Source organism: Mirounga leonina, unplaced genomic scaffold (genome assembly GCF_011800145.1).
Source record: "Mirounga leonina isolate KUSES-001 unplaced genomic scaffold, KU_Mleo_1.0 Mir_129, whole genome shotgun sequence".
In the NCBI taxonomy this organism is placed as follows: domain Eukaryota; kingdom Metazoa; phylum Chordata; class Mammalia; order Carnivora; family Phocidae; genus Mirounga; species Mirounga leonina.
Genome location: NW_023270323.1, coordinates 20524965 through 20551993, shown reverse-complemented (window position 1 = coordinate 20551993; position 27029 = coordinate 20524965). Strand labels below are relative to the sequence as shown.

Below are 27029 nucleotides of genomic sequence, written 5' to 3'. Positions count from 1 at the left end.
TTCGTATAACAATGGATATTATGTCATTATACATTTGTCCAAATCCATAAAATACACAACACCATGAGTGAACCTCAACATAAAACATGGACTTTGAGTAATGATATCATGTCAGTGTAGATCCATCCTTGGTAGCAAACACCATTCCAGTGAGAGATGTTGATAATGCGGAGGCTGTACACAAGTGGGGACATCTCTCTGTACCTTTCTCTCAATTTTGTTGTCAACCTAGAACTATTCTAAAAAAAAAAGTATGGGAAAAAAAAGAAAGCAAAAAGACTGGACAACGTGACTGAAAACTGAGAGAAACAATGGTCACAGGCCCATAGGGAATTCAGATAATGGAGTTACACATACCAATTAAAAAAGAATAATGTTTTAATTGTACCAGAAGGAAATAAGAGAATGGGACAGAAATAATAATTGAGAAGGTAAGGGATAAAAATTTTCTAAAATTAATGAAAGATATCAATCCAGACACCTACTAAGATCAGTGAACCTCAAGAAAGATAAATACAAAGACCACACCTAGGCACATCACAGTCAAATTGCTATAAACTGAAACAATGAGAAAGTCTTAAAAGTGGTCAGAGAGGGATGCCTGTATGGCTCAGTTGGTTAAGTGTCTGACTCTTGATTTTGGCTCAGGTCATGATCTCAGGGTTGTGGGATCGAGCCCCAGGTCTTGCTACAAGCTCAGTGCTGAGTCTGCTTGTCCCTCACCCTCTGCTCCTCCCCCTGCTTGCACTCTCTCTCTCTCTCATATAAATAAGCAAAATCTTAAAAAAAAAAAAAGTGGTCAGAGAAAAAATTACCTCCAAAAGAGCAACAGGAAGACTTAAAACTGACTTACCAGTAGAAAAAATAGAATCCAGAATACAATGTTCTACAATGAATTCAATTCATTCACTCGTTAGACAAATATTTATTGAGTATCTACTGTATGCTAGACACTGTTGTAGGTACTTTGGGATGACATCAATGAACAAAACGAAGAATGTATGTTACTTTTATTGTATAAAATGATATCGTAAACATTTTTAAGAGAAGAAATTGTACAAAGCATGCTTGACAGTCTGTTTAGGAAATATAGTTCATTTTTGCTGTTAGAATTATTTAAAATTTTGATTCAATAGACATGACTGGTACTTTTTCAATGATGAATGAGATTCTTTATAATCAAGTAGAGTTTATTTTTGCACAATTAGACAGATCTCCTAGGCTGGCTTTTGGGTAATAACAAGTCGTGTAATTTTAGAGCTGATGTTTCTAGATGACCCTAGATGTCATCTAGTCCAGACTCTTCATTAGAATGAAAAGAGCAAGGCACAATATATTTGGCTTTCCAAGGTCACAAAAGTAGTGAGAGACACACCAATGACTTCTGATTATTTTGGGAGGGTGGTTTAATTTAATTTTTATCAATGTAACATGTGCATAATTTTAAAGATAATTGTATAACACTTAAAACCAAAAAGCAGCAGTCTCTTGCTCTTTCTCTGCCCACCTCCAAGTACCAGTCTCCAGAAAGAACTATGTCTAATATTATCATTCTCTTGTTTGATCGGATGTTTTATTATTTATTGTGTGACAGCTTGTTCAGTGCACATATCTGAAGTGTGTGAGAGAAGTCCTTTCCCCTCTTAGTCATTTCACAGTACATGCCTTCATTTAAAAGCACAGGTGGGATAACCACAGATCACTGGTGAACCTCTTGATATACTGTTAACTAATGAAATTGATTTTTATGTTATTTATGGAGTAAATTTTATTTCTTTGGAATTGGGGCTGAATATTGGTTGCAGGGTATTAGTGGTTCCATAAATATATATCTTCAGAGGAGACAAAGCCTGAATTTTTCATTGCGCATGTTTTCCCCTGAGCTTTAAAGTATAAAAAATTAAAACTAAAATTTCCCAAAGTCTCTAAAGTTTTAACTAAAGGGAATAAAAACATGTTATGATTACTAAAATTTTATGATTATAAATAAATTCACATTCATGAAGAAACAATATACAGCAAATCATTTTCATCTTGGTAGAATATTAAATATACCACTAATTTGCCTTTGGCATTTGAAGTGATGCTTATTTTAGCCATCTCAACATTCGCTTTGTAATCTGGAAATGCTTGTGATGGAAAGCACTGAATATAAGACTATTAAATAATGTACTTTACAATTATTATTGGTGGGTTGGAAGATGGCGGTGGAGTAGGAGGATCCTAGGCTTGCCTCATCCCACAAATACAAGATAACTATCAAATCATCCTAAATACCCCAGAAATTGACCTGAAGACTGGCAGAACAAATTCCACAACTAAAGGTAGAGAAGAGGCCACATTGAAAAAAGCAGAAAATCTAGAGACATGGTTTAAGAGACAAATGGATCCTGGCCACAGCAGGAGGGAGGGAAAAGGGTGAGAGATAGACTAACACAAAGGGGAGTGCACAGGTAAAATGAATCCCCATAGCAATTGGCTTGGAAAGCAAAAGGAGCAGAATTTTGTGACTTCTAGCAACTAGTGGGGCTTAAAGTCTGGAGTTTTAAAGATCAGTGGGCTTGGCGGGGCTAGAGACCAGAGGGCACTGCACTGCTCTTGGAGAGAAGGCAGGCGAACCACCTGTGGACACACAGAATGGAAACAGTGGTCTGAAGAACACCTGGGCCACACAGTGGGAATGTCATCTGCTCATCTTAGAGTGTGTCCCAGAGACAGCATTCACAGAGAGGACCCTCTGGGAACAAAGGAACTGGTTGGTGCCATTTCCTTTCCCTACCCCTCAACATAAGCACCTGTGGGAACCTGTGGGAACCAGCTGTGGTTCCACCTGTGGGAACCAGCTCAGCACCAACACTTGCTACCTAACTTGCTTACACCAAGCCCTATCACCCTCCCCTCCACATTCCAGTGTAACCACCTCTCCTAGTCACGCTTGCGTCAATTCCAGTGTGGTGGGAAACCTCCCCCAGAAGACCAGCCCAAAACACTACTCACACAGTGTCTCCCAACATGGGAGTTTTGTGGAGCCTTGGTTCCGGCAACAGGTCTCATTTCACAAACAGACCAGAGCACACCTAGTTAAAACTCGCCACATTCACATTAGACCAAACATTATCCACAATAGGAAAAAAGAACCTCTGCAGATGACTGGCCTGAAGGATAAAGTGGCCGGGACAAACAGCAGAGCACACACAGCACACACTGAAGATACTTTGGGAAGCACCAGGACCTGGGGGAGTGGGGATACTACAAGGCAGGGCACTACAGGGACCTCTTCTTCATAAGGCCATTACCCTCAAGAACATGAGACATAGCTGACTTTCCTAATGTACAGAAATAGGCACAGAGACTTAGACAAAATGAGAAGACAGACAAATTTATCCCAAATGAAAGAACAGGACAAGACTTATCCAAAGATCTAAGTGAAACAGATACGTCTCATGCCTGATGGAGTAGTTAAAGCAATGATCATAAGGATACTCACTGGACTTGAGACAAGAGTGGAAGACGTGAGTGAGACTCTTAACCCAGAGATAAGGAATATCACACCAGAGATAAAAGGTATAATAAACAAAATGAGAAACACCCTTAATGGAATGAACAGCAGGGTGGAAGAAGCAAAGGAAAGAATAAGTGACCCAGAAGAGGCAGAGTAATGGAAAGTAATCAAGTTGAACAAAAAAGAGAGAAAAAATAATTATGTAAAATGAGAATAGACTTAGGGAACTCAGCAACTGCATCAAATGTAGTAACATTCATATTATAGGAGTCCTAGAAGAAGGAGACAGAGAAAAGGGGACAGAAAATTTATTTGAAGAAATAATAGCTGAAAACTTCCCTAATCTTGGGAAAGAGATATCCAGAGCCAGGAGGCACAGAGAACTCCCATAAAAATTAACGAAAGCAGATCCACACCAAGACATACTGTAATTAAACTGGCAATACAGTAATAAAAAGAAAAATCTTAAAAGCAGCAAGACAAAAGTAGTCCTTAACTTACGAGGGAAAACCCGTAAAGCTAGCTGGACATTTCTCAACAGAAACTTGGCAAGCCAGAAGGGAGTGGCATGATATATTCAAAGTGCTGAATGGGAAAAATGTGGAGCCAAGAATACTCTATCCAGCAAGGCTATCATTCAGAATAGAGGAGAGATAAAGAGTTTCCCAGCCACACAAAAACGAAAGGAGTTCATGAGCAGCAAACTAGTCTTGCAAGAAATATTAAAGGGGGCTCTTTGAGTGGGAAGAAGAGACCAAAAATAACAGTATAATGGTAGGAAACACAAAAGCAGTAAAAATGAGTATTTCTGTAGAAAACCATTCGTAGGACTCACAAAATAAAAGGATGTAAAATATAAAAACATACACCTAAAATATGGGGAGGAGGGGAATAAAGAATGGGTTCAAACTTAAACAACCATCAACTTAATATAGACTGCTATATGCAGAAGAGGTTATATACAAACCTGATAGTAACTGTGTACCAATAAATACTAATAAATATGCAAAGAATAAAGAGAAACAAATCCAAAACCAGCAAACCATGAAAGAAAGACAAGAAAGAATCAGAGAAAATCTTCAGGAACAACCACAAAACAAATAATAAAATGATAATAAATACATATCTACCAATAATTACTTTGAATGTAAATGGACTAAGTGCTCCAAACAAAAGACAAGGTGACAGAATGGATTAAAAAAACAAGACCTATCTATATGCTGCCTACAAGAGACTCATTTTAGACCTAAAGACACCCGCAGATTGAAAAATGAGGGTATGGAGAAATACCTATCATGCAAGTGGATGTCAAAAGAAAGCTAGAGTAGCAATACTTATTACCAGACAAAACAAATTTCATTCATTCATTCATTCATTCATTCATTCATTCATTCATTCATTTGAGAGAAAGAGAGAAAGCAAGCATGAATGGGGGGGAGGGGCAGAGGGAAAAGGAGAGAGAGAATCCCAAGCAGGCTCCATGCCCAGCATGGAGTATGATGTGGGGCCCAACCCCATGACCCTGAGATCATGACCCAAGCTGAAATCAAGAGTCAGACACTCAACTGTCTGAGCCACCCAGGCGCCCTGGAAAAAATGGATTTTAAAACAAAGACTATAACAAGAGACAAAGGACACTATATAATAATAAAGGGGACAATTCAACAAGAAGATTTAACAATTGTAAATATTTATGCACCCAACATAGAAGCAGCCAAATACATAAAACAGTTAATAACAAACATAAAGGACCTAACCGATTAGTAGAGGACTTTAACACCCCATTTACATCAATAGACAGATCATTCAAACAGAAATCAACAAGGAAACAATGGTTTTGAATGACACACTGGAACAGATGGATTTAACAGATATATTCAGAACATTGCATCCTAAAATAGCAGAATACACATTCTTTTCAAGTGCACATGGAACATTCTTCAGAATAGATTACATATTAGGCCTCAAAACAAGCCTCAACAAATTCAAGAAGACTGAAGTCATACCATGCACATTTTCTGACCACAACACTATGAAACTAGAAGTCAACCACAAGAAAAAATCTGGAAAGACCACAAACACATGGAGGTTAAATAACATGCTACTAAACAATGACTGGGTCAACCAGGAAATCAAAGAAGAAATAAAGAGGGTGCCTGGGTGGCTCAGTTGGTTAAGCGACTGCCTTCGGCTCAGGTCATGATCCTGGAGTCCCGGGATCGAGTCCCGCATCGGGCTCCCTGCTCAGCGGGGAGTCTGCTTCTCCCTCTGACCCTCCCCCCTCTCATGCTCTCTCTATCTCATTCCCTCTCTCAAATAAATAAATAAAATCTTTAAAAAAATAAAAATTAAAAAAATAAAGAAGAAATAAAGAAGTATATGGAAACAAAATGAAAATGAAAACACAATGGTCCAAAACCCTTTGGGGATGCAGCAAAAGCAGTTCTAAGAGGGAAGTTTATAGCAATACAGGCCTACCACAAGGAGCAAGAAAAATTCAAACAAACAACTTCATTTTACACCTAGAGGAGCTAGAAAAAGAACAACAAACAAAGCCTAAAGCCAGAAAGAAGGAAAAAAATAAAGATTAGAGCAGAAACAAATGATATAGAAACTAAAAAAACAATAGAGCAGATCAATGAAACCAGGAGCTGGTTCTTTGAAAAAAAAAAAAAGATTAAAACTGAAAAACCTCTAGCCAGACTTACCAAGAAAAAAAGAGAAAGGACTCAAATAATTAAATCACAAATGAGAGAGGAGAAATAACAACCAACACCACGGAAATACAAACAATTATGAGAATATTATGAAAAACTATATGCCAAAAAATTGGACAACATAGAAGAAATGGATAAATCCCTAGAAATATATAATCTACCAGAACTGTAAGAGGAAGAAATAGAAAATTTGAACAAACTGATAACCAGCAAAGAAATTAAATCAGTAATCAAAAAACTCCCAACAAATAAAAGCCCAGGACCAGATGCTTCACAGGTGAATTCTACCAAACATTTAAAGAAAAGTTAATCAAACTTTTTTGATTAACTACTTCTTCTCAAACTACTCCAAAAAATAGAAAAGGAAAACTTCCAAATTCACTCTATGAGGCCAGCATTACCCTGATACCAAAGCCAGATAAATACATCACTAAAAAAGAGAACTACAGGCCAATATCCCTGAGGAACATAGATGCAAAAATCCTCAACAAAATACTAGCAAACCAAATCCAACAATACATTAAAAAAATCATTCACCATGATCAAGTAGGATTTATTCCTGGGTTGCCAGGGTAGTTCAACATTCACAAATCAATAACCACAATACATCATATCAATAAGAGAAAGGATGAGAACCATACAATCATTTAAAAAATGTAAGAAAAGCATTTGACAAAGTACAATATGCCTTCATGATAAAAACCCTCAATACAGTAGATTTAGAGGGAACATACCTCAACATAATAAAGGCTGTAGATGAAAGACCCAGAATTAACATCATCCTTAATGGGGAAAAACTGAGTGCTTTTCTTCTATGGTTAGGAACAAGACAAGGATATCTACTCTCACCACTTTTATTCAACATAGTATTGGAAGTCTTTGACTTCCACAGCAACCAGACAGCAAAAAGAAATAAAAGGCCTCCAAATCAGTAAGAAGGAAGTACAACTTTGACCATTTGCAGATATGATACTATATAGAGAAAACCTGAAAGATTCCACCAAAAGACTGCTAGAATTGACAAGCGAATTCAGTAAATTTTCAGGATACAAAAATCAATGCTCAGAAATCTGTTGCATTTCTAAACACCAATAATGAAGCTGCAGAAAATGAAATTAAGAAAACAATCTCATATACAGTTGCACCAAAAATAATAAGATACCTAGGAATAAACCTAACCAAAGAGGTGAAAGGAACTTTTGCTCTGAAAACTATAAAATACTGATGAAAGAAATTGAAGACAACACAAAGAAATAGAAAGAAATTCCATGCTCATGATTGGGAGAACAAATACTATTAAAATATCTGTACTACCCAAAGCAGTCTACACATTTAATGCAATCCCTTTCAAAATACCAACAGCATTTTTTTCACAGAACTAGAACGAACAATCCTAAAATTTGTATGGAACCACAAAACCCCAAATAGTCAAAGCAATCTTGAAAAAGAAAAGCTGGAGGCATCGTAATTCTGGCATTCATGTTATATTACAAAGCTGTTGTGATCAAAACAGTATGGTATTGGGACAAAAATAGGCACATAGATCAATGGAACAGAACAGAAAGCCCAGAAATAAACCCACAACTATATGGTCAATTAATCTTCGACAAAGCAGGAAAGAATATCCAGTGGGAAAAAGACAGTCTCTTCAACCAGTGGTGTTGGGAAAACTGAACAGCAGCATACAAAAGAAAGAAACTGGACCACTTTCTTATACCATACACAAAAATAAACACAAAATGGATTAAAGACCTAAATGTGAGAGCTGAAGCCATAAAAATCCTAGAAGAGAACATAGGCAGTAACTTCTTTAACATCAGCCAAAGCAACTTTTTTCTAGATATGTCTCCTGAGGCAAGGGAAACAAAAGCAAAGATAAACTATCAGGACTACATCAAAATAAAAAGCTTCTGAACAGCGAAGGAAACAATCAACAAAACTAAAAGGCAACCTACTGAGTGGGAGAAGATATGTGCAAATGACATATCTAATAAAGGGTTAGTGTCCAAAATATATAAAGAACTTATACAACTCAACACCCCCAAACCAAATAATCCAATGAAAAAACAGGCAGAGGACATGAACAGATATTTCTCCAAAGAAGACATCCAAATGGCCAACAGACACATGAAAAAATGCCTAACATCACTCATCATCAGGGAAATATAAATCAAAACGACGAGATATCACCTCACACCTGTCAGAATGGCTAAAATCAATCAACACAAGAAACAACAGGTGTTGGTGAGGATATGGAGAAAAAGGAACACTTATACACAGCTGGTAGGAATGCAAACTGCTGCAGCCACTGTGGAAAACAGCATGGAGGTTCCTCAAAAAGTTAAAAATAGAACTACCTTATTATCCAGCAATTGCACTATTAGGTATTTACCTAAAGAATACAAGAGCACTAATTCAAAGGGATACATGCACCCCTATGTTTATAGCAGCATTATTTACAATAGCCAAGAAATGGAAGCAGCCCAGATGGCCATCAATTGATGTATGGATAAAGAAGTTTTATATATATATATATGACAAGCAAATTCAGTAAATTTTCAGGATACAAAAATCAATGCACACACACACACACACACACAATGGGATATGACACAGCCACAAAAAGAATGAAATCTTGCCATTTGCAACAATATGGATGGAGCTAGACTATAATGCTAAGTGAAAATCAGTCAGAGAAAGACAAATACCATATGATTTCCTATGTGCAATTTAAGAAACAAAATAAATGTGCAAAGGGAAAAAAAGAGAGACAGACAAATCAAGAAACAAACCCTTAACTATAGAGAACAAACTGGTGGCTACCAGGGTGGGGGGGTGGAGATGGGTTAAATAGGTGATGGAGATTAAGGAGGTCACTTGTGATGAGCACCAGGTGATGTATGGAAGTGCTGAATCACTATATTGTACACCTGAAACTAATAGAACACTGTATGTTAACACACTGGAATTAAAATGAAAACTTAAAAACCCCCAATTATTGTTAACATTAATCCCACTGACTATTTCATCTGTCTTCCCCAGAGGAAACACCAAATAGTGAAGTAAACATTTTCACTCATCTGGTCTGTATAAATCTAAAATCTAGTAATTGAAAATGTCATAACTACAGATGTCTTTTTCAATGAAGTTCTTCTCAATTTAAAATTATTTGCATATTAGGTCATTTGCCTCAGGGATTATGAGACTAGTTGCTTACATGAGACAGGAAGCTGGCTGTGGACTGGGATGACGGTACGTTAGAATGAGAACGCACAGCTGAGGATGGCTGTAGAACGCGAGGTTTCACAGAAGTATTTGAGGTGTATCCAGGGCCCTGAAGTTCCTAGAAAGCAATACAGATGGAAGCAAAAGCAATTGTTGACCTACACCTAGAATTGTGAAATCAAGTGTATTTTGCAAAAATAATCTCAGTCTCAGGTGCTGAACATCTACAAGGTCAGAAACCTAAGTATCAAGCGAGATGCTTCTAAGTTACTCTTTGAAGACGAAGCATATGCTTAGGGAGATGCCTTCACACTGCTAACTGTAAAAAGCATTTGAGGCATGAAAACACCTTGGATGGTGGGCCAGTAAACTGGTTCCTAGTTTTTGCCAGACTCCACGGCAGTTCTGGCTAACTACTGAGAAAAATCCTCTACAACTATGAGTGCTCTAGCCTGTGAAAGTATCTATTACTAAGACTTTAATGAATGTCTGAAGCTTTAAAATATATTTGCAACATAGACATATATTTCAATGGAAAATGTACCATTTTTAAAGAACACATGTTTCTGTCTTGCAGATTAAATCATTTTTGCTATTCTCCAAACAAGCTACACACGCTTGCATGTCGGGGCTTTGCACTTGCTTGACCCACTTCTGTATATAAAGTTCTTCTTTCAGGTAGCCTCAAGGCATTCCTGAAGAAGGTGTTTGCCTCTCTTATTATAAACTTAATTCGGAGTATGGTGCTTCAATTTGTTACCGTAGGAAAAGGATAGGTATAGCATGTAAGGATGTTTATACAGATTCTGTAATTGCTAGTATCAGATAATGTTGAAAGTACACTTGAATGTATCTAAGGCACAGGAAGGAAATATATAAGTATATTAAAGAATGGCATTATTTTTTGCTTAAACTATGATGAAAAAAAAAAAAGACCTCACTTTTACATCCAAAGTGTGTTGAAGTTTTAGGCGCACAGATTCTTGTTCCTGACGCTGTATGATATCTTGACATTCTGCAAACTGCAAAGATGCCTACGATCAAGCAACCACATGTGGTTTATCCTCCATTCTCTATACAATTTTATTTTAATAATCTATAAATACCAAGTTGCCATCTCTTCAAGGGAACTTCCCCCACTCTTAGCACACTAACTTGCATTTGTCTATTAATTTATTTTATTCAGTAAACTTAGAACGATTGGAGGCCATCTTTATTCTCTGTGTCCCCAGCATCTACACAGCATTTAGTACATGAAGGGCATTCAAGAGAATGAAGAAGCTAAGGATGAAATGAGCAAACAGCTTTAGCAATATAAGAAAAATATACAGAGAAATAACAACTGAAATTCATTGAATCAATATCTCATGTTTTAAAATCAAAGTTGACATAGGAGGGATCACAGGTCATTCTACCTAACCATAAAGGCTCTGATTTCTTAAGAATCAAGGACTAGTCTGGGTACATTTTTAGCCTTCCAGAGTTCTCAGGTGACAAGAAAGATTTATTCCTCTATGATAAATGGCAATTACAAATCCAGGGTCATTAATCCTTCTCATTCTTTAAGCTGTGTTTTCTGCCTGCATTTTCTGGACCCCAACAAATGTCAGACAGTAGAATTATGCTATCATTTTATTGATATCATTAACAGACTGTATTCTACCTAGTGTCCAAGTCATTCTGTGGCAGTAAGTTAGACTGGAGACATTTTAATTTATTCAGTCCACTAAGGACATCAGGAGCATCTTACATCTCATATCTTACCGCTCCTGTGACTGTATTAGCCTGAAAAAGAGAATTTTGTAAAATGTATGCATTATAACTATGTTTTAAAGCTTAGAAGAGCCTTCTCCATAGGATGCGGTTTTTCCTTGTGCCAGGTGATTGTGATGTAATAGAGATTTGGTTCCTATCAACATGGAGCTTTTATTCAGAACAAGTCTACTTCATAGCTATTTAGCTGATAATTACACGTTTGGTTAATAACTACCTTATCAAGAGCTACTTCCATATTAGCAACCTTTTCTTTCAAACGGCGTTCCTGGGATCTCAGGACCTCCAGCTCTCCAGCCATCTTGTTTTTTTCTGTTGCAACTGTACTCAGTTCCTGGCTCAATTTATTCTTTTCTTCTTTTAGAAAATGCTTTTCCTATAATTATAGAGGAAAAAATATCAGAAATAATATGCTGACATAGATGCTCAGATGTGATGGAAATATGAAACTTTATAAAGACCTGAACTATAGTTTAATTCATATGCCATTTAATTGCATTTGAGTTGGAGCTGGGAGCTATTAGAATTGTTACCATGTACTCTTTTATTTTTATCACTACTGGTATTATTACTTCTTCTTAGGCTTATTAAATCTTTGATAAAACCTACAAAACATGTAATAACTATGCTGCATAAAAAGAGACGGCATTATGGTGAATTGAGATTGAGTAATCATACACTAAATTTTATTGTAATTTGTTTAAAATGACAAAAGAGATTTAAAGAAGATGCTTTATTTGAAAGCTTTGTGGGCTTCTATTTTAAGGTTGAATATTCATTTCATAAATGCCTACTGCAGACCCTAAAAAGATGGGACACACAGTTCCTGCCCTCAAGGCCCAGTGATAAGAATGAGCTTATTGATATACTTCTGGAGAGCCTTCGGTATTCAACAAAATTTCATTAAAATTTGTGCACGTTCCTTTAAAAAAGCATCATGAGATAGGGAGACAAAAAGAAATGCACAGTAGTCAAGTTACTTCAACTTACTGAGTCTGTATTTCTTTATATATTTCTTTCTTCAAGAAAATGTTTAATGTAAAAAAGGTAGATGGTATTGCCACTGTAATAAACCTTTTGGATGGAAATAATTGTTTTTTCTGATTAGTTAGACAGAAAAGGCTTCAGAAAGAAAGATTAATTTTACAAGTTGTCTCCTTTCTGTTTGAAGGGGATGTCCATGGGTTTTGATGAATCCCTTCCTCTGGGTGGGGACAGGCACCTGTGATGACAGCAGGCAGTGACCTCTTATGCCCTAAGATTCCCCAGGGAGGATGAGGATAAGCACTGCTTTACGTCCCAAATGGGCAAATAATGGGAGAAGAAAAAGAAAAAAACAAATTTAGGATAAGAGAAAAGGAGGGAAGAAAAAAATAGGAAAGAACCCTAAAACGGAAATAACTAAGTCCCTATGACGAGGGGTCTGCCCAAACACATGCGTTTGTCCATATCGGGACTGTTTAGCCTCACTCTAAAGGCTGTCAGCAGCTCCTGTGGGGCATGGGGAAAGCAGTTAACTTGAGCTGCACCTGTCTTCTACGCAAGCTCGTTACTGCTTCACCTCCGTACAGTCAGTTCTGATGTAACTTCTTTTGAAAATTGTTCCAAAGTGACTGATGTATCAGAGAACGTCTGAGCACAAAACCGATTTCACACTTGTTATGTACAGTTTCATTTATACTAAGTCAACACAAAACTGCGCCCAGCTAAACAGAGCTGTGTAGGAATACACAAAAAGCATACATGCACACTCTTCAAACACCCATCTACCGCTACCTCAGTTTACCTTGTTTTAGGATTCACATCCACGCACATTTGGTGTTACAGAAAACCCCCCTCTTGCCCCCTTATAATACCTCACAAGCCGCAACCCTCTGATGCACACTTCCACAAGCAAACTTCAGGTCTTTTTCAAGTTAAAGGACCATATTTATTGTAGTATTTATGTATTCTTCACCATTTAACATGTGACATGTGTAAAACTGCTACCATTTTCATTCCGTTCCTATTTTTTTATGTCACTGATGAAATCTGTTAGTGGGGTGCTCCTAATCCCACTGTTCTCAGCACCCCCGGGGCTTGTACTGCACAGTTTGGCAGAGCACAGTGACTTTAAGAACACATACGTCACATAAAATCATTTCCTGTCTCTACCAGGAACGTCCTTTTGCCCATTTTCTGCATTTAAAATACTAGCTCTTTCAAGATCCTACTCAAATGTTCCTTCAGGAGCTTTTCCCTCATTCTCTTGGTTAGAAATAACCTCATGTCTCTGTTGTACTTTGTAACTCCTCTGTCTTCTCCTATTAAAGAGTGAACAGATTGGCTTCCTCCACTCTGAGGACAGGTACTTACCTTATTTGCATTTGTCATTGCCTCTTCCAAAAACTGTATCTTGCTCTGAAGAGCATCTATTTGACCTCTTTTAGCTGTGATTTGCTTTTGCATCCCCATTGCCACTTTCATAGCTGGGGGAAAAAAAGGAAGTAAACTGCCTTAGTTTTTAAGATTTCTAAATTTTGAGAGGCTACTATAAATTGATGGTTAAACATTATGAGAAGGCGACAAGATTCTCCAAGGCACTTGGACAGTTTCAAGAGAGTGATCATGGAGAAAGGTCTTCAGATTTCACAGTATTGGGATATAACAATTTTCAGCAATTACTCAGAGATGTTGAGCTGAGATTGATGTTTTGATTTCCTTCCTATTGGTATTAATTTCATTGACTATCATAATTTGCCCTATCTCCCATGGTTATAGAATACTGATCAAATTCATACCTACCCATATAGAAAACATATACATAAACATAGTCATATAATGACAAACATATGTAATATTTTTACTAAAATAATTTTCTAGAAATTCATATTTAAAATACCAAAGACATCTCTTATTTGTTTATATGATATCCTATAAACATGTCATAAGTGACTGTGTAAGACATCTATTATTAAGTGATCTTTTTAAAGATTCCAGTGATACCACAAACCATTCAGTTTTTATTCCCATGGTTATTGCATGTGTTTGGCACTCACTACTATTTCAACAGTCATTTTTGGCAGCATAAGCATATATATGGAATTATTTTAGTAAAACTAGTGATGGAATGAGAATGTTCAAAGCAGGTAGGAGGCACCGAATACTTCAGACATGGCAGGTCATTGAAAAGATCTATGAAGCTCACCCTTGCTTGGAAATTCAAAGCCAGAGACCCAGTGTTGTTTCCCACAGGTAGCTGAGGAAAGAGATTTGAAAATGCCATGGCTTTGAGTCAGATCCAAATAGCGCTTAGAGGTTAAAAAGAGAAAATGTACTATTCTTTAGAAACAAACTATCAGAGAGGATGAAAGGTCTGACTTCTTGCTAACAAGATTCAGTTCCTCTAGCTGTCAAAACAGGGCTGATTAGGCAGAGCACAGGGCTTTATTAACAGAGCGACAGTCTGACATCATTCGCTCATCAGTCACCTCATTCAAGCACTCAGAAGAACTCTGGTCTCATTAAGTGCATCATGGCTGGCCTTCAAAGCTTATTTCTTAAATCTCTCTTATTTTAAGATAATTTTAATTAATAAAAATAAGCATTTGAATGCAAACACAGGTTTACCTAGTTAATTTAATCACTGTAATGCGACTGGGGCTGTGGTCGGAATGCCTGGAGGGCACTGAGGAAAGGACTCTCTCTGGTGGTGGGGGGAGGGAACAGACCCCAAATGGGCCTCCTGAGTGACCTCTCCAAACCCCACCATTTTCTTGGTGTTAACCAGCAAAGAAAGAGCTGAACCTGCAAGAACTGCACAAAATACAGAATGCTTCAAGAATCTGTGTGTGGCCTTTGGACAGGGGCCACAATAATCTTCTCTGAATGGTTCCAATTTTAGTATATGTGCTGCTGAAGCAGGCACAGAAATAAATCTTTTGACATTAAAAAATATTGAGAAATAAAAAAATATAGACTTTACTTAGATTAATATTTATTCTTATAGCCAGCTAATATAGCCATACCAACAACAATATGAATAATATAAAACAGCAGATAACCTTCTCTGTTAGAATTAATATGGGCAGCAAGGGACAAAGGGAACAGGTCTAAGTGGTGACAAGGGACCACTCATCCTGGCAGTTGAATTCCCAGGGCTTCATCCCATTTTTATTGCAGAGAAAGAGTCAGGAACTGACAATTAACCACAAATTTATAGTTTGTGTGGATAACGAACATGTGAAAAATAAGGGAAAATCATTGGTAATTTGTATTTTTATCAACACTTCCTTAAGAATAATTAATTGGCACTTACAGACATTGAGATCTGTTAGAAATTACTGAAACAGCCACAGGAAAAACTCAGATACTTTAGGGATTATATTAAGCACATGGCATTTTCCCTAAAAAACCCTGAGTAGAACGACTGCTATCTAACACCCATCATTGGTGCCTATCACTGTGTATCTCTCACATCGGGTGGCACCTGAGAGAGGTGGCAGGCGATGTATCCAGGTTTATGTTTTAATAAGTCTAGACCAATGGAATTAAAAACAGAAGAATAAAATCCAGCAAAGCATACCATGACCATCGGATCCTTCCATTGACTTTAATGTATTTCTTGTTTGTTCAAGTTCAGACTGTGCAGATTTTAATTGCATTTTCAGTTTATTTGTAGTAGCTTCCATTTCTTCAGTTTTGTTTCGAAAATTCCTTTTTAAGACTTCATAGTCCTCTGTACCATGTGATAATAATAGATGGTTACTTTTGTCTATCTCGTTGTATGAAGTGTATTTTATTTGTAATTAATGATCACAGAATTTCAGAGTTGGAAGAGACTTCATTTATCTACATCATCATCTGTTATAGAAATTAGATGTACAGTCACATTTTACTCTCCTTTTACTCTTCACTGATTTTTTCCAGCCAGTGTAATTGGCTCACATGAACTGCATCTTTCTTGGGTGGTCATATGTACCACAACAGATCTCACCACCATCTGTAGGTAGGTGAAGCTCCAAGACATGATAACCTGAGGTTGCCATGTGTTCTTTTTATTTCTAGTAATTATTAAAATACTTGGCGTGTATTCATCATTCTATACAAAAACACACACACACCTACTTACCTTTTTATATATTTATATATATGATAGATTTATATATACAAAGGGAACAAACAGAGCCAAGACCTCTTTGCTGAGATGTAACTGTCTACCCAGACATTTCCATGTGAACCACCCACACCAACCATCTCATACTGGCTATATCTCACCCTCCAGCCCTCAAGCCTGCCCCTCCTAATGGTTTCCCTCTCTCAGTCGTTGGTGACCACTGTTCTCCCAATACCACAGACCTAAAACCTGAAGGCCACACACAACTCCTCCAATCACAAAGTACTGTTGTTCAATCATCAAAATACTCTTAATTTTTTCTCTCATTCTCACTGCCACTGCCTTTGTTCAAGTTTTCATGGCTCCCTGGGGCCATTGCAACACCCTCTTTAACTGGCTGGCCTCTGGCCCTATAGTCTTGCCTTTCTCTATTTACCTGCCGACACTGTCCTTTCAAAATGTAAATTTGATGACAATAATCTCCTACTTAATGTCTTTGCTGGCTCCGCACTGTCTGGCTCTGCCTATCTACTCTGCCTCATTTCTTGGCCCTTGTTCCTTTGCACTTTTACTCACATACTTCTGAGCTTACATTGTTATTTCATGCCTTGTGCTTTTGCCCATAATGTTCTCTCTGCCTGGGTTGCCCTTCCACCTCTTTTTTACCTGCCAAATCCCTTTCTTTCTTCAAAGTTAGCAGAGGAGGTGTGAATCCTATAGGAGACTGATTGTCTACACTCTCCTCCAATTGCACCCAGCACACTGTGCCTCAACCCACTTCCTGTGACCTGTTCTATAGAGGTCTGGCTCCCCGCTAGCCGGGAACCTCACTGTTGTGTTTCTAGGGCCTATCGCAGTATCTGGCCTAGTAAATGCTCAGGAATCCTTGACAGTGTGTATGTGCGTGCGTGCGTGCGTGTGTGTGTGTGTGTGTGTGTGTAGTAAATGATACCCGCACCACACCAATCGTGAACTAGAACTTGTTTTTAAATCTAAGATCTTAATTGATCTTAACTGATTTTTCAAGAAATCTACACAAGTCTGTTTATACATGTTGCTTCATTATGAAACCTCTAATCAAGCTAACTGACCCAAAGGACTCAAGGTGTCCACTTCCTTCACCCGTTTCTTGAAAACTCAATAAAAAGGGGTGCCCAGGTGGCTCCGTCAGTTAAGCGTCTGACTCTTGGTTTGAGCTCAGGTCATGATCTTGGGGTTGTGAGACTGGAGCCACCTGGTGGGCTCTGTGCTCAGCGGGGAGTCTACTTCTCTCCCTGTGCCTCTCCCCCTAAACACACACACACACACACACACACAAGCTTGCACTCTCTCTCTAAAATAAATAAATAAATCTTAAAAAAAAAAAAAAACAACTCAGTAAAGAATTTCATGGACTCTGAGGGTTGACTAAAATTAACAGTTAATGAGTGTAAGATATGGGAGCTCTCTAAGCAGAAGCAGGATTTTGGGGCAGCATAATTCTCCCTGTTTATGATGTGGGATGAGTGGCCATTTTTTGCAACAGTCCTAGCATCCATGCTGGACTTCACTGGCAGTGCTCTGAGTTGTCAGCAGAATTTGAACTGAAGTAACATACCTGTAAGACTGTTTAACTCACTCCTACTAGTTTTCACCTCATTTAATAACTGATCTCTCTCCTGTTTGATGTCCTTCACTGCACGGAGCCTCTCAGAGCCTGCATTAACCAGCTTCACCTTTTCCAGCTCCAGGTCACTCACTCGGGCCTCAAGCTCCCGTATCTTTGCATCTTTTTTATCTTTTAAAATCTAGATATAGGGATAAATACAAAGGACAGAGTAAGAAGTAAAAAAAAAAATATGTACAAATACTTATAGTGGACATTGTATTAGTATCCTCTTTGTATTTAATATCTTTTCACTATTTCCTAGAATATTAAATTTCTATTTTATTATAAAGCCTCAAGAGTAAATGGGAAAGCAAATGGAATACTTTACCTTTCTTTAACCTTAGATGTCAATTTCCAGTATTGTTTGCAATAACTCATTATTCCTATTCTTTTTTTTTTTTTTTTTTTTTTTTTTCATTTCAAAGAGAAAGGTACTGAGCACCTACTCTGTGCCCGGCACTATTTTACATGTTGGGATAGAGCAGCAGGGCAGGGACTGGGGTGAGGCAAGTGAGGCCCCAGGTGAGCGCCTCCCTGAGCTCTGAGTCCTAGGTGCCTCACTAACCTTACCCTGTCCCAGGCATGAGTAGCAGGAAGCTCGGTCATTGTCCCCAGGGGGCTTACATTCCAGTGAGAGGACACAGACAACAACAAATATTTAATAGGTAATAATAAGTGACCAAAACAAAGAATAAAAGAAGGTGGGGGGTGGAGGATGAATGCAGGGGAGGGGCTCTGCATGTAAGAGGTCAGTTGGTATGTAGAAAAGAGCCCAACTGCTATTCTTATTAAAGCCTGCAAAGAGGTTGGCCCTTGGCTGGTTTCTGGGAACTTGGATTTGGGAGGGTTCCCACCACTCCAACTGATAAGAGTAGCTCACTGTACCTAAACCAGTTCTGCAGTCAAAATGATTTATGCCGAGCACCTGCTTTCCTTCTGTAAGTCTGGAATAGTTGTCAGGCAATGGGTATCGGTGTGACCAGTCTCCAGTATAAAAACCGTGGGGACTGAGTCTCTAATGAGCTTCCTGGTCAGGAACATGTGACATGTACTGTCATAGATTGTTGCTGGGCGAGTGAAGTATATCCTGCACGATTCTGCAGGAGAGGACTTTTGGAAGCCTGTGCCTAGCTTCCTCCATGTACCTTTTCCCTTTGCTGATTTTGCTTTACATTATTTCACTGTAATAAATTGTACCCGTGAGCATAACTATATGCTGAGTTCTGAGTCGTCCTAGCAAATGGCTGAACCTGTGGGTAGTCCTGGGGACCCTGACCCTCTCTGCTGAGCAGAAACCTCAAAGAGGGAGGTAAAGGAGCAAGCCACGTGACAGGCTCGGGGACAGCCCTAGGCACAGGTAATGTGTTCAGGGAAGAGCAAGTCCATCAGAATGGCTGGTGGAAATCAGAATATGCTACCCCAAACATGCCTCTTTGGCATTAGGATTATTTTGAGCTGATTATTTTGAGAAATAGCAGACAGAGGAGAAGGTCTGAAAACAGAAGGTACCCTTTAAGGGGTACTTATACTTATAAAGGAAGTCTCCATTTATAAGGATGTCTCCCTCTCTGACCAGGAAAGGAAGGATGACTCTAAATTATGAGAGAAACTTATCAATGGGGAAAGCATGGCTTAAATCTGCAAAACAAACCTCATTCCTTTATCCATAGTTTTCCTGGTCACCTTCCATGACTTGCCTCTCCACATCCTCCTTTCAGCTAAAGATGGTATTTAAGCCTGACTTCTAAGCCACCTGAGTTACTCATTTCCCTGGGTTTCTCCCTTGTATATATGAGATTGATTGATTTTAAGATTGATTTATTTGAGAGAGATATATAGAGATGGGAGAATCAGAGGGAGAAGCAGACTCCCCACCGAGCAGAAAGCCTGAAGTGGGGCTCAATCCTGGGACTCCGGGATCAGGACCTGAGCCAAAGCAGACGCTTAACCAACTGAGCCACCCATGCACCCCCCTATGAGATATATTAATAAACTTCTTTGCTCTTCTCTTGTTGATGTCTTGGTTACTGAGAATTTAGAAAGACAGAGGAAGAAGGATTTCTCCTCCTCTACATTGGAGTGGACTGAGAATGGGGAGGAAGTAGTCAGAGATGAAATCAGGGAGGGAGCCATGGGCAAGACTGGCCTCAGAGGCAATGTAAGGATGTGAAAGTTCATCCTGAGTGAGATAGGAAGCCATTGGAGAGTTTTGAATATGGGAGTGATAAAATGTAACACTTTAAAATATAACTCTGGCTCCTGTGTGAAGCATAAACAGTGGTGGGGGTGAAGGTAAGAGTGCTCTTGCAGTGGCTGCACTCCCACCAACAGTGCATAAGTATTCCTTTTTTTTTTTTTTAAAAGTAGGCTCCATACCCAGCATAGAGCCCAATGCAGGGCCTGAACTCACGACGTGAGACCAAGACCTGAGCCAAAATCTACAGTCAGATGTTTAACTGATTGAGCCACCCAGGGACCCTGAGTGTTCCTTTTTCTCCACTTCCTTGCCAACACCTGTTGAAGATGGGCGTCTTCTCTATGCTATGTGTCCAAGTCCAAGTCGGTGTTGTATGGAAGTGTGGAATCGCTATCTTGTACACCTGCAACTAATATGACTATGTTAACTGTTCTTTTTTTCCACAGATATGGAAGCCAAGACTGAGCCAACAATGCAGTGTTTTACAGTCACTGAGTGGTGAGAGATGGGATTCAATGAGAGGTCTGTCCAGAGAGGGAGAAAATACTTCAAACTGTGGGATCAGAAATGACTTCTGGGGAAACTGGATTTTCTGATTTTTTCTCTTTCGTATCAGTAGTCCTGAACCATTTTGGGGCCACCCACTCCTTTCAGAATCTAACAAAAGTAGGGATCCTTTCTCACAAAAACACACAGATGCACAGATACTTTCAATCTCTGGGGTCCACAGACCATCTTCACAGAGCCCATCTTCAGTGACTTAAGTCAACTTCCTCCTGAGGGGAAAGATATTGCAGAAGCTAAGCTGCCAAAAAAACCCTCTACAGACCTTGAATTCCTGTAGCTCCAGTCTCCTATCATTGATCTCCTTCTCGAGCTGAGCCTTTTCTACTTGCATGGCGCCAGCAGTTCGTCCATGCTGGCCAACCAGCTGTGTCATGTTTTCAATCTGCTGTCGCAAAATCTCGATCACCTTGTCCTTCTCTGCCATCTGTAGCCTGAGGGCCTCACACTCGGTCTGCACGTTTCTGAGGTGATCTCCCTCTGTTTTCAAGTGCTGTAGCTCCTGCAATTTCAAGTCCACCCGGGAGCGCAGCTTTGTGATCTCTGAATTGGTAGCCTCAATGGCTCTCTCTTTTTCCTGGAGCGAAGCGGTCAGGTCCGATACAGTCCTCTCTGAGCTCTCCAGGGTCATCTTCTTGGCGGTCAACTCTTCCACCACTTTGCGGAGCATCTCTTTGGTGGATTCAAGCTGAGCAGTCAAGGAGGACACTTTTTCTAGACTTTCATTCTTTCCCTGAATTGCTGCCATCTGAGTGTTGAAGAAAAGAAAATTTCATGGATTTGGGCAGATAGGTAGAGGCAACCTCAAGAGTTTAACAAGGTAGCTCACAAACATGAAATCATGAATCTGGTATCACTTAGACTAACTCAAATCGTTTTGCTGTCAGATACCTGTACAGACCACAGACCCACTTAAGTTAATTAGACCAAGGTGGAGAGACATTAATTAAATAATAATACTCCTCTAGAATGGCGTTCTAGTGTGGGAGCTTGGGAAGTTTCCTCTGAGGGTGTTTTCTGTACCAACTTAAATTAGGATAGGGAGAAGTGTGACAAGACTGAAGAAGCTGCTCTTCCTATTTCCGTCCAACTTGCCCCTTAATTCTACCTCTGAGAGAAAAGTGAGTAATGGCTTTTATCCAACACACACTCACATTCTCAGGTCCTTTTCCAGAAAAGAGTAAGAATCTAACTCCCAGTTGCTCCTCTCACCTTTCTTCTTGCCCAGGTTGGGCTGAAGAGTAGCAAAGTGGTTTGCCTGGATTCTAAGTCAAGACTGGTCCCTCTGGTTTGCTTTCACATTTTGGGAAGCTTACTCTTTTGTGGAATGCTGTTTATGTCTCTGTGGCAATACCTAGCATCGGACCTGTGTCCTTTCCGTACTTAAGGTTCAGGGCTGTTAATAAAGCATTCCACATTTTGCCACTGGTGCACTAAAATGGACTGCATCCATTTTGTGTTCCTATCAGTCTCAATTAGTTTGGGGGAAAACCAAAACCAAAAAAAAACATCTGTTGGAAACCTTCTACCTTGCTGTTCCTCAGATCTCCTATGGCTTGATGCTTTTCTGAAATAAGCGACTATTAGGTTACCAATTTCTAGGTGAAAACCAAAAGGCAATTGGATGGCAATTTCATCACTCAACAATGAACAAAAATGAGATGAAGCTGAACATTTTATTTAATCAGTGGTCAAAAATATAGAAATAAATAACAGGTTTTTATAACTTGCTCAAAGTTATTTTTAGGCCCATACATGTTCAAAAAAAAACTCTACCAATAACATATAAAATACATTTTTCCTCTAAAGACACTATTGGGAGAAACCGTCCATGTCCTGCCTGACCTGCCGTTCCATCTGGCCCTGACACTCGCTCTTCATGGCCTTGAGGAGGGCTTCCAGGCGCTGCACCTCCATGTTCCTGTCGTCCAGCTCCCGCCGCAGGTGGTCAATGGTGATGCTGTTGCCCGTGTCCCGGTCCCACAGACGCTTATTCTGCTCCTTCTCCAGACTCAGCTCCTTCTCTCTTTTATGTAGATCAGCCTAGAAGAAGTGAGGTATGTTCCCCAACTTGTATTAAATAATTAAAGTAAAACTCTTATTTTCCTTATATCATTTTTGGAGGTTTTATGTGATTTGAGAAGCCTCTGACTTTGGAATCTTACTTTTTAATGGCTTAAAAACAATTATTTACTAGATAAATAAGTTAACATTTTGCTTACTTATAATTTCTTGCATTACAAGTACATCTCAATGGACTAGACCCCAAACAATAAAATGAAAAGAAAAACACAATAGATTTTTAAAGTCATCCTGTTTTTAAATTTTGGACTTTCTAGCAAAGGTATTATGCCTTGCATCAAGTGTGCTCCTGTAATAAAGAAATGCTCAAAAGCTTGAAAGAATAGCAATAGTAATGTGGTTAACTGCTTCAGAAATGACAGAATAGTGTTTGGTATTGGGAGGGGAGTAGTGGTTGGCTGTGAATTGAATTACCTCCCTCTTTAGTAGCTAAAAAAAAAAAAAAAAAAAAACATAGTGAGTGTTTACTGTTAGCAAAAACTAAATAGAGTAGGAGAAACAAAGACACACAGATCTGCAAAGGACCTATCACCCAAAGGGAAAGGTAGGACACAGACACAAAGAACGGGAAGTGATTTTTCATTAAAGAGACAGAGCTAAGCAACAGCAGAGAGAAATCACTAAGGAGATCAAAATACTTCGAGAAGGCATTTGAGTGGCCTTCGCGAACAGCTGGGAGGTGCAGAGATCTGTAAGAAGGGACTGGAAAGGGGTTTGTGTGGTTTAGTTGGGCATATGTAGAGAGAAAGGACTGGAACAGTAAACTGGGGCTGGATCATGAACAGTGTTGAAAGGTAGGGAGTCTTTTACGGGGAATGTAATTTTTGAATTACAGTGACATAATCAGAGTGATATTTTAGAAAGATGAGCATGACAGCACTTTATGGGCCAGACTGAAGAGGGGAAAGACTGGAGGTAGGAACCCTTGTAAGGAGACACTGCCCTGCTCCAGGTCTAATGAGGGGCTTGGATAGAGGAGTAGTGGCGGTAAAGATGAAAAAGAGAGGGGGGCTTTCAGGGTCTTTCAGACAATCTGCAAGATTTTCAGATTCAATCTGAGGACTCAAGGAAACACCCAGTGGGAGGGAAAGAAGTGAAGGATTATCCCAAGGTTTGGAGCTTGTCACACGCAGTCGCCAGCTCTATCTTTAGCCCTTTCCCCTCAAACGCCCCAACAGCCTATGAAGGACGGCTCCACCAGCAGAGGACGCTACACCCTGCGGAGGGGCTGGGGGTAAGAGAAATTTATTCTAGTCTACCGCTAATATCACACAAAGGAGGGCCAAGAGTTTCCTTTCCTAAATTTCTTAGCCTCTAGTACCTCTAACAGGGCACAGGCTGCTTCACTATTATGGAATCTTCTTTCCTTTTTAAAAAAAAATTTTTTACTTAAACTTCCTTTCAAATTGTGTTTCAAATGTTATTTGGCTTTAAAATAAACAGTACTACCTCAATTTAGTCGAACACATTTACCTAATTGAAAGACGGGCCGTTTGAAGACTAGCTTCACCTAACTTACAAGCTATCACTGCTTAAGGAAAAAAAAAAAAAGGTAAAGTTTAGAATATTATTTATACGCAAAACTTGAATAATGTCAAGACAGTCTATTGTGTATGTATACACAAGTATTATGTAAAATTCGTAATCTTATAAATAAAACGAGTTTGTGAAATATTTTGGTGAGGAACTTCCCAGAATTAATCGTATTCATATTTAGAGCATAGTCTTACCAACAGCTTTTGAAGCTGATCATCCAAATTTCCAGATTCCTGACTGAACTGGTCACGTTCTGTCCGTGCCTCGGTTAGCTCTGAGTTGGCAAGGACTAACTGCTTTTCAAGCTCTTCTATCTAAAAGGAAAGCACAAATCAATCTGACTATGTTAGTGGGGAGTATAAAATACAGTCTTTGGGAAACAAATGGTATTATTTGGGGGGCAAAAATAAAAGATTATGTTTTGCAAAGTTTTCTAAACTTAGGATCTATATAGAATTTAATTTAGCCAGGGAAATTAGCCAAAATGAAATATTTGATACCGTTAGATATGGACATTGTCTGTAATCTTTTTCACACTATTCAAGATTTACCTTCTATGAATGTGTTGTCATTCAGTATTTAAGGAAGCTTGATGAGGCATAAATAACATTCTGCACAGCCCCCACAAACGACCTGTACTATATGTAGAAGAGCTATTTTAAGACTATCAGAGTTTCAATAACAAAAGGCATTGAATATAAAAGAATGAATGGTAATAAGTTTTTCATTATTGTCATTATTAGTCAATTTGGAAAGGATGAATGAACTTATATGTACATAAATATATTAATTTAAAATTATTTTAAATTAAATATATTAATTTAAAATACTTATATACATATTATGTGTTCCAATCCTCATTTCCTTCAACTATAAAATGGGTGAATACCAATCTCAAAGGACTGGTATAGGTGCATTTTTCTCTCATAGACAGGGCAGCTGTTTGATCTGTGTGACTATGCGTGTCCGTATGTCAATACGCCAGAAGGCCCATCACTGTTCATAGCATCCCTACAGCTCTTGACCTGTAGATGCAAGGTAGGCGGAGAGGTTAAGATCTCAGATGATGGAGACCCCAGGTTTGGATTTTAGCTGAGCCACACAAATTCGTAATTTATTTTTTTAAAAGATTTTATTTATTTATTTGACAGAGAGAAACACGGCGAGAGAAGGAACACAAGCAGGGGGAGGGGGAGAGGGAGAAGCAGGCCTCCCGCTGAGCAGGGAGCCGGATGCGGGGCTCGATCCCAGGGTTCTGGGATCATGACCTGAGCCGAAGGCAGACGGTTAATGACTGAGCCACCCAGGCGCCCCACAAATTCATAATTTAGATACAGACATATTAAAATAATGAGAACATGTTGATACTTAGTGTAATCACTAAAATACTATTTCATCAACCAGTAATAAGAAATCCTTCATATCTACATAAATGCTACATTTCCTTCTTACTTCAACAGGCTTCCAGATTTACTATGTCAAGAATAAAACCTATTGATTGGTTTGGAGGACAAACCGTGATGAAAATTTCTTAGAAAATATATGAGCAAGATTAATTTTTTCTTGATGACTCTATTTTTTTCTGGACCACGTTCATTTAAGACCTTCGTTTATTAATTCAGCACATATTTATTAGTTATATAAACACACATATATGCAACTACCTCTTTGATAAATGCTAAGTATGAATACATAGAATTTATATACCTTTAACTACACATACATATATATGACTTTTAAAAAGTACTTATATAGGATCATCAAACAGTTTCACATTTACCTACAGAGTAGAATCATAGCCTACAGGGATTGGAATACACATTTTAATATTTACATTGGACATATTTTAAAAATGACTTTATATTTGACTGTATGTTAGATATCAGCAAGTATTTCATAAGAATTAAATGTATATAAAACATTAGGCTACCAATAGAAACGTTAAAAGATTCTAATAATCCTATAAAGAAATTCTTGCACTCTTGTGCTCCTTTGGGGGCGTATATAGAAAAAAGCCATACAACAACTCAACCTCCGTGGCATGAGTAGCTTCCTAAGGAAAGTGGAGGAATGGTATCAGCTGATATAATCCTTTCAGCTCTATTATTATTGGGAAAGACCAAATCAGCACACACTTAGTAATGACATCAGGAATACTTAGGAGAAAGCCCACAGACTTTTACTGTGGGTGGACAAATGTAATCAGAGAGGGAACATGATCAGGCTAAGAGTCAAACACTTTAGGTTCTGGTCCAGTTCTGTCACATGACCTCTCTGAATCTCAATTTTTTTTTAACCCAAAATTTGAAAAGAATATTCTAGATAATCTTTTGAAGTCCTTTCAATTCTGTGTCTAATACTTTCTCACATGAGAAGAACAGTATTAATAAAGCTGAAATTCTATAATTTCCACTTGTTTTTGGAAACAAAATATGGTCAAAGAAACAACATTCTGAGCTATAAATTTAGTAAGAACACTTTCAAAGTGAAGAGTTACTCATATGACTAAAACATTTTCTAGTCCAAGCTTGGCATAAACTATTTTCTCTTTGAGCAAAGTATTTGTCCATGTGCTTTAAAAGCTTAAATTAAGACCTGCTATTTTGTCCGTTTTCATTTTTTTTAAATATCCTGGATCACCCTTTGATAACATCAAACTGGATGGTAAACTTCAGGAGACCAAAATTTAA

The 27029-nt window shown here is 38.5% G+C and overlaps 1 protein-coding gene and 1 non-coding gene across 21 annotated transcripts in view; both read right to left on the bottom strand.

Annotated features, from left to right (window-relative positions):
* Positions 1-27029, bottom strand: part of CCDC158 (coiled-coil domain containing 158) — a 100878-nt gene that overhangs the window by 43053 nt on the left and 30796 nt on the right. For 18 of the 20 annotated variants that reach the window (XM_035004737.1, XM_035004739.1, XM_035004740.1 and 15 more), the window contains 9 exons: positions 24534-24653; positions 22567-22764; positions 20987-21469; positions 17910-18099; positions 15782-15934; positions 13573-13685; positions 11435-11593; positions 10386-10478; positions 9437-9562 (listed from right to left, as the gene is read on the bottom strand). In XM_035004737.1, coding sequence (XP_034860628.1) covers positions 9437-9562; positions 10386-10478; positions 11435-11593; positions 13573-13685; positions 15782-15934; positions 17910-18099; positions 20987-21469; positions 22567-22764; positions 24534-24653 — 1635 coding nt within the window. The remainder of the gene's footprint in view (positions 1-9436; positions 9563-10385; positions 10479-11434; positions 11594-13572; positions 13686-15781; positions 15935-17909; positions 18100-20986; positions 21470-22566; positions 22765-24533; positions 24654-27029) is intronic. The other 2 variants (XM_035004741.1, XM_035004745.1) reach the window with 2 other exon arrangements.
* Positions 15018-15124, bottom strand: LOC118010938. The gene has a single exon (XR_004679357.1). It is a non-coding gene; the product is annotated as a U6 spliceosomal RNA (small nuclear RNA).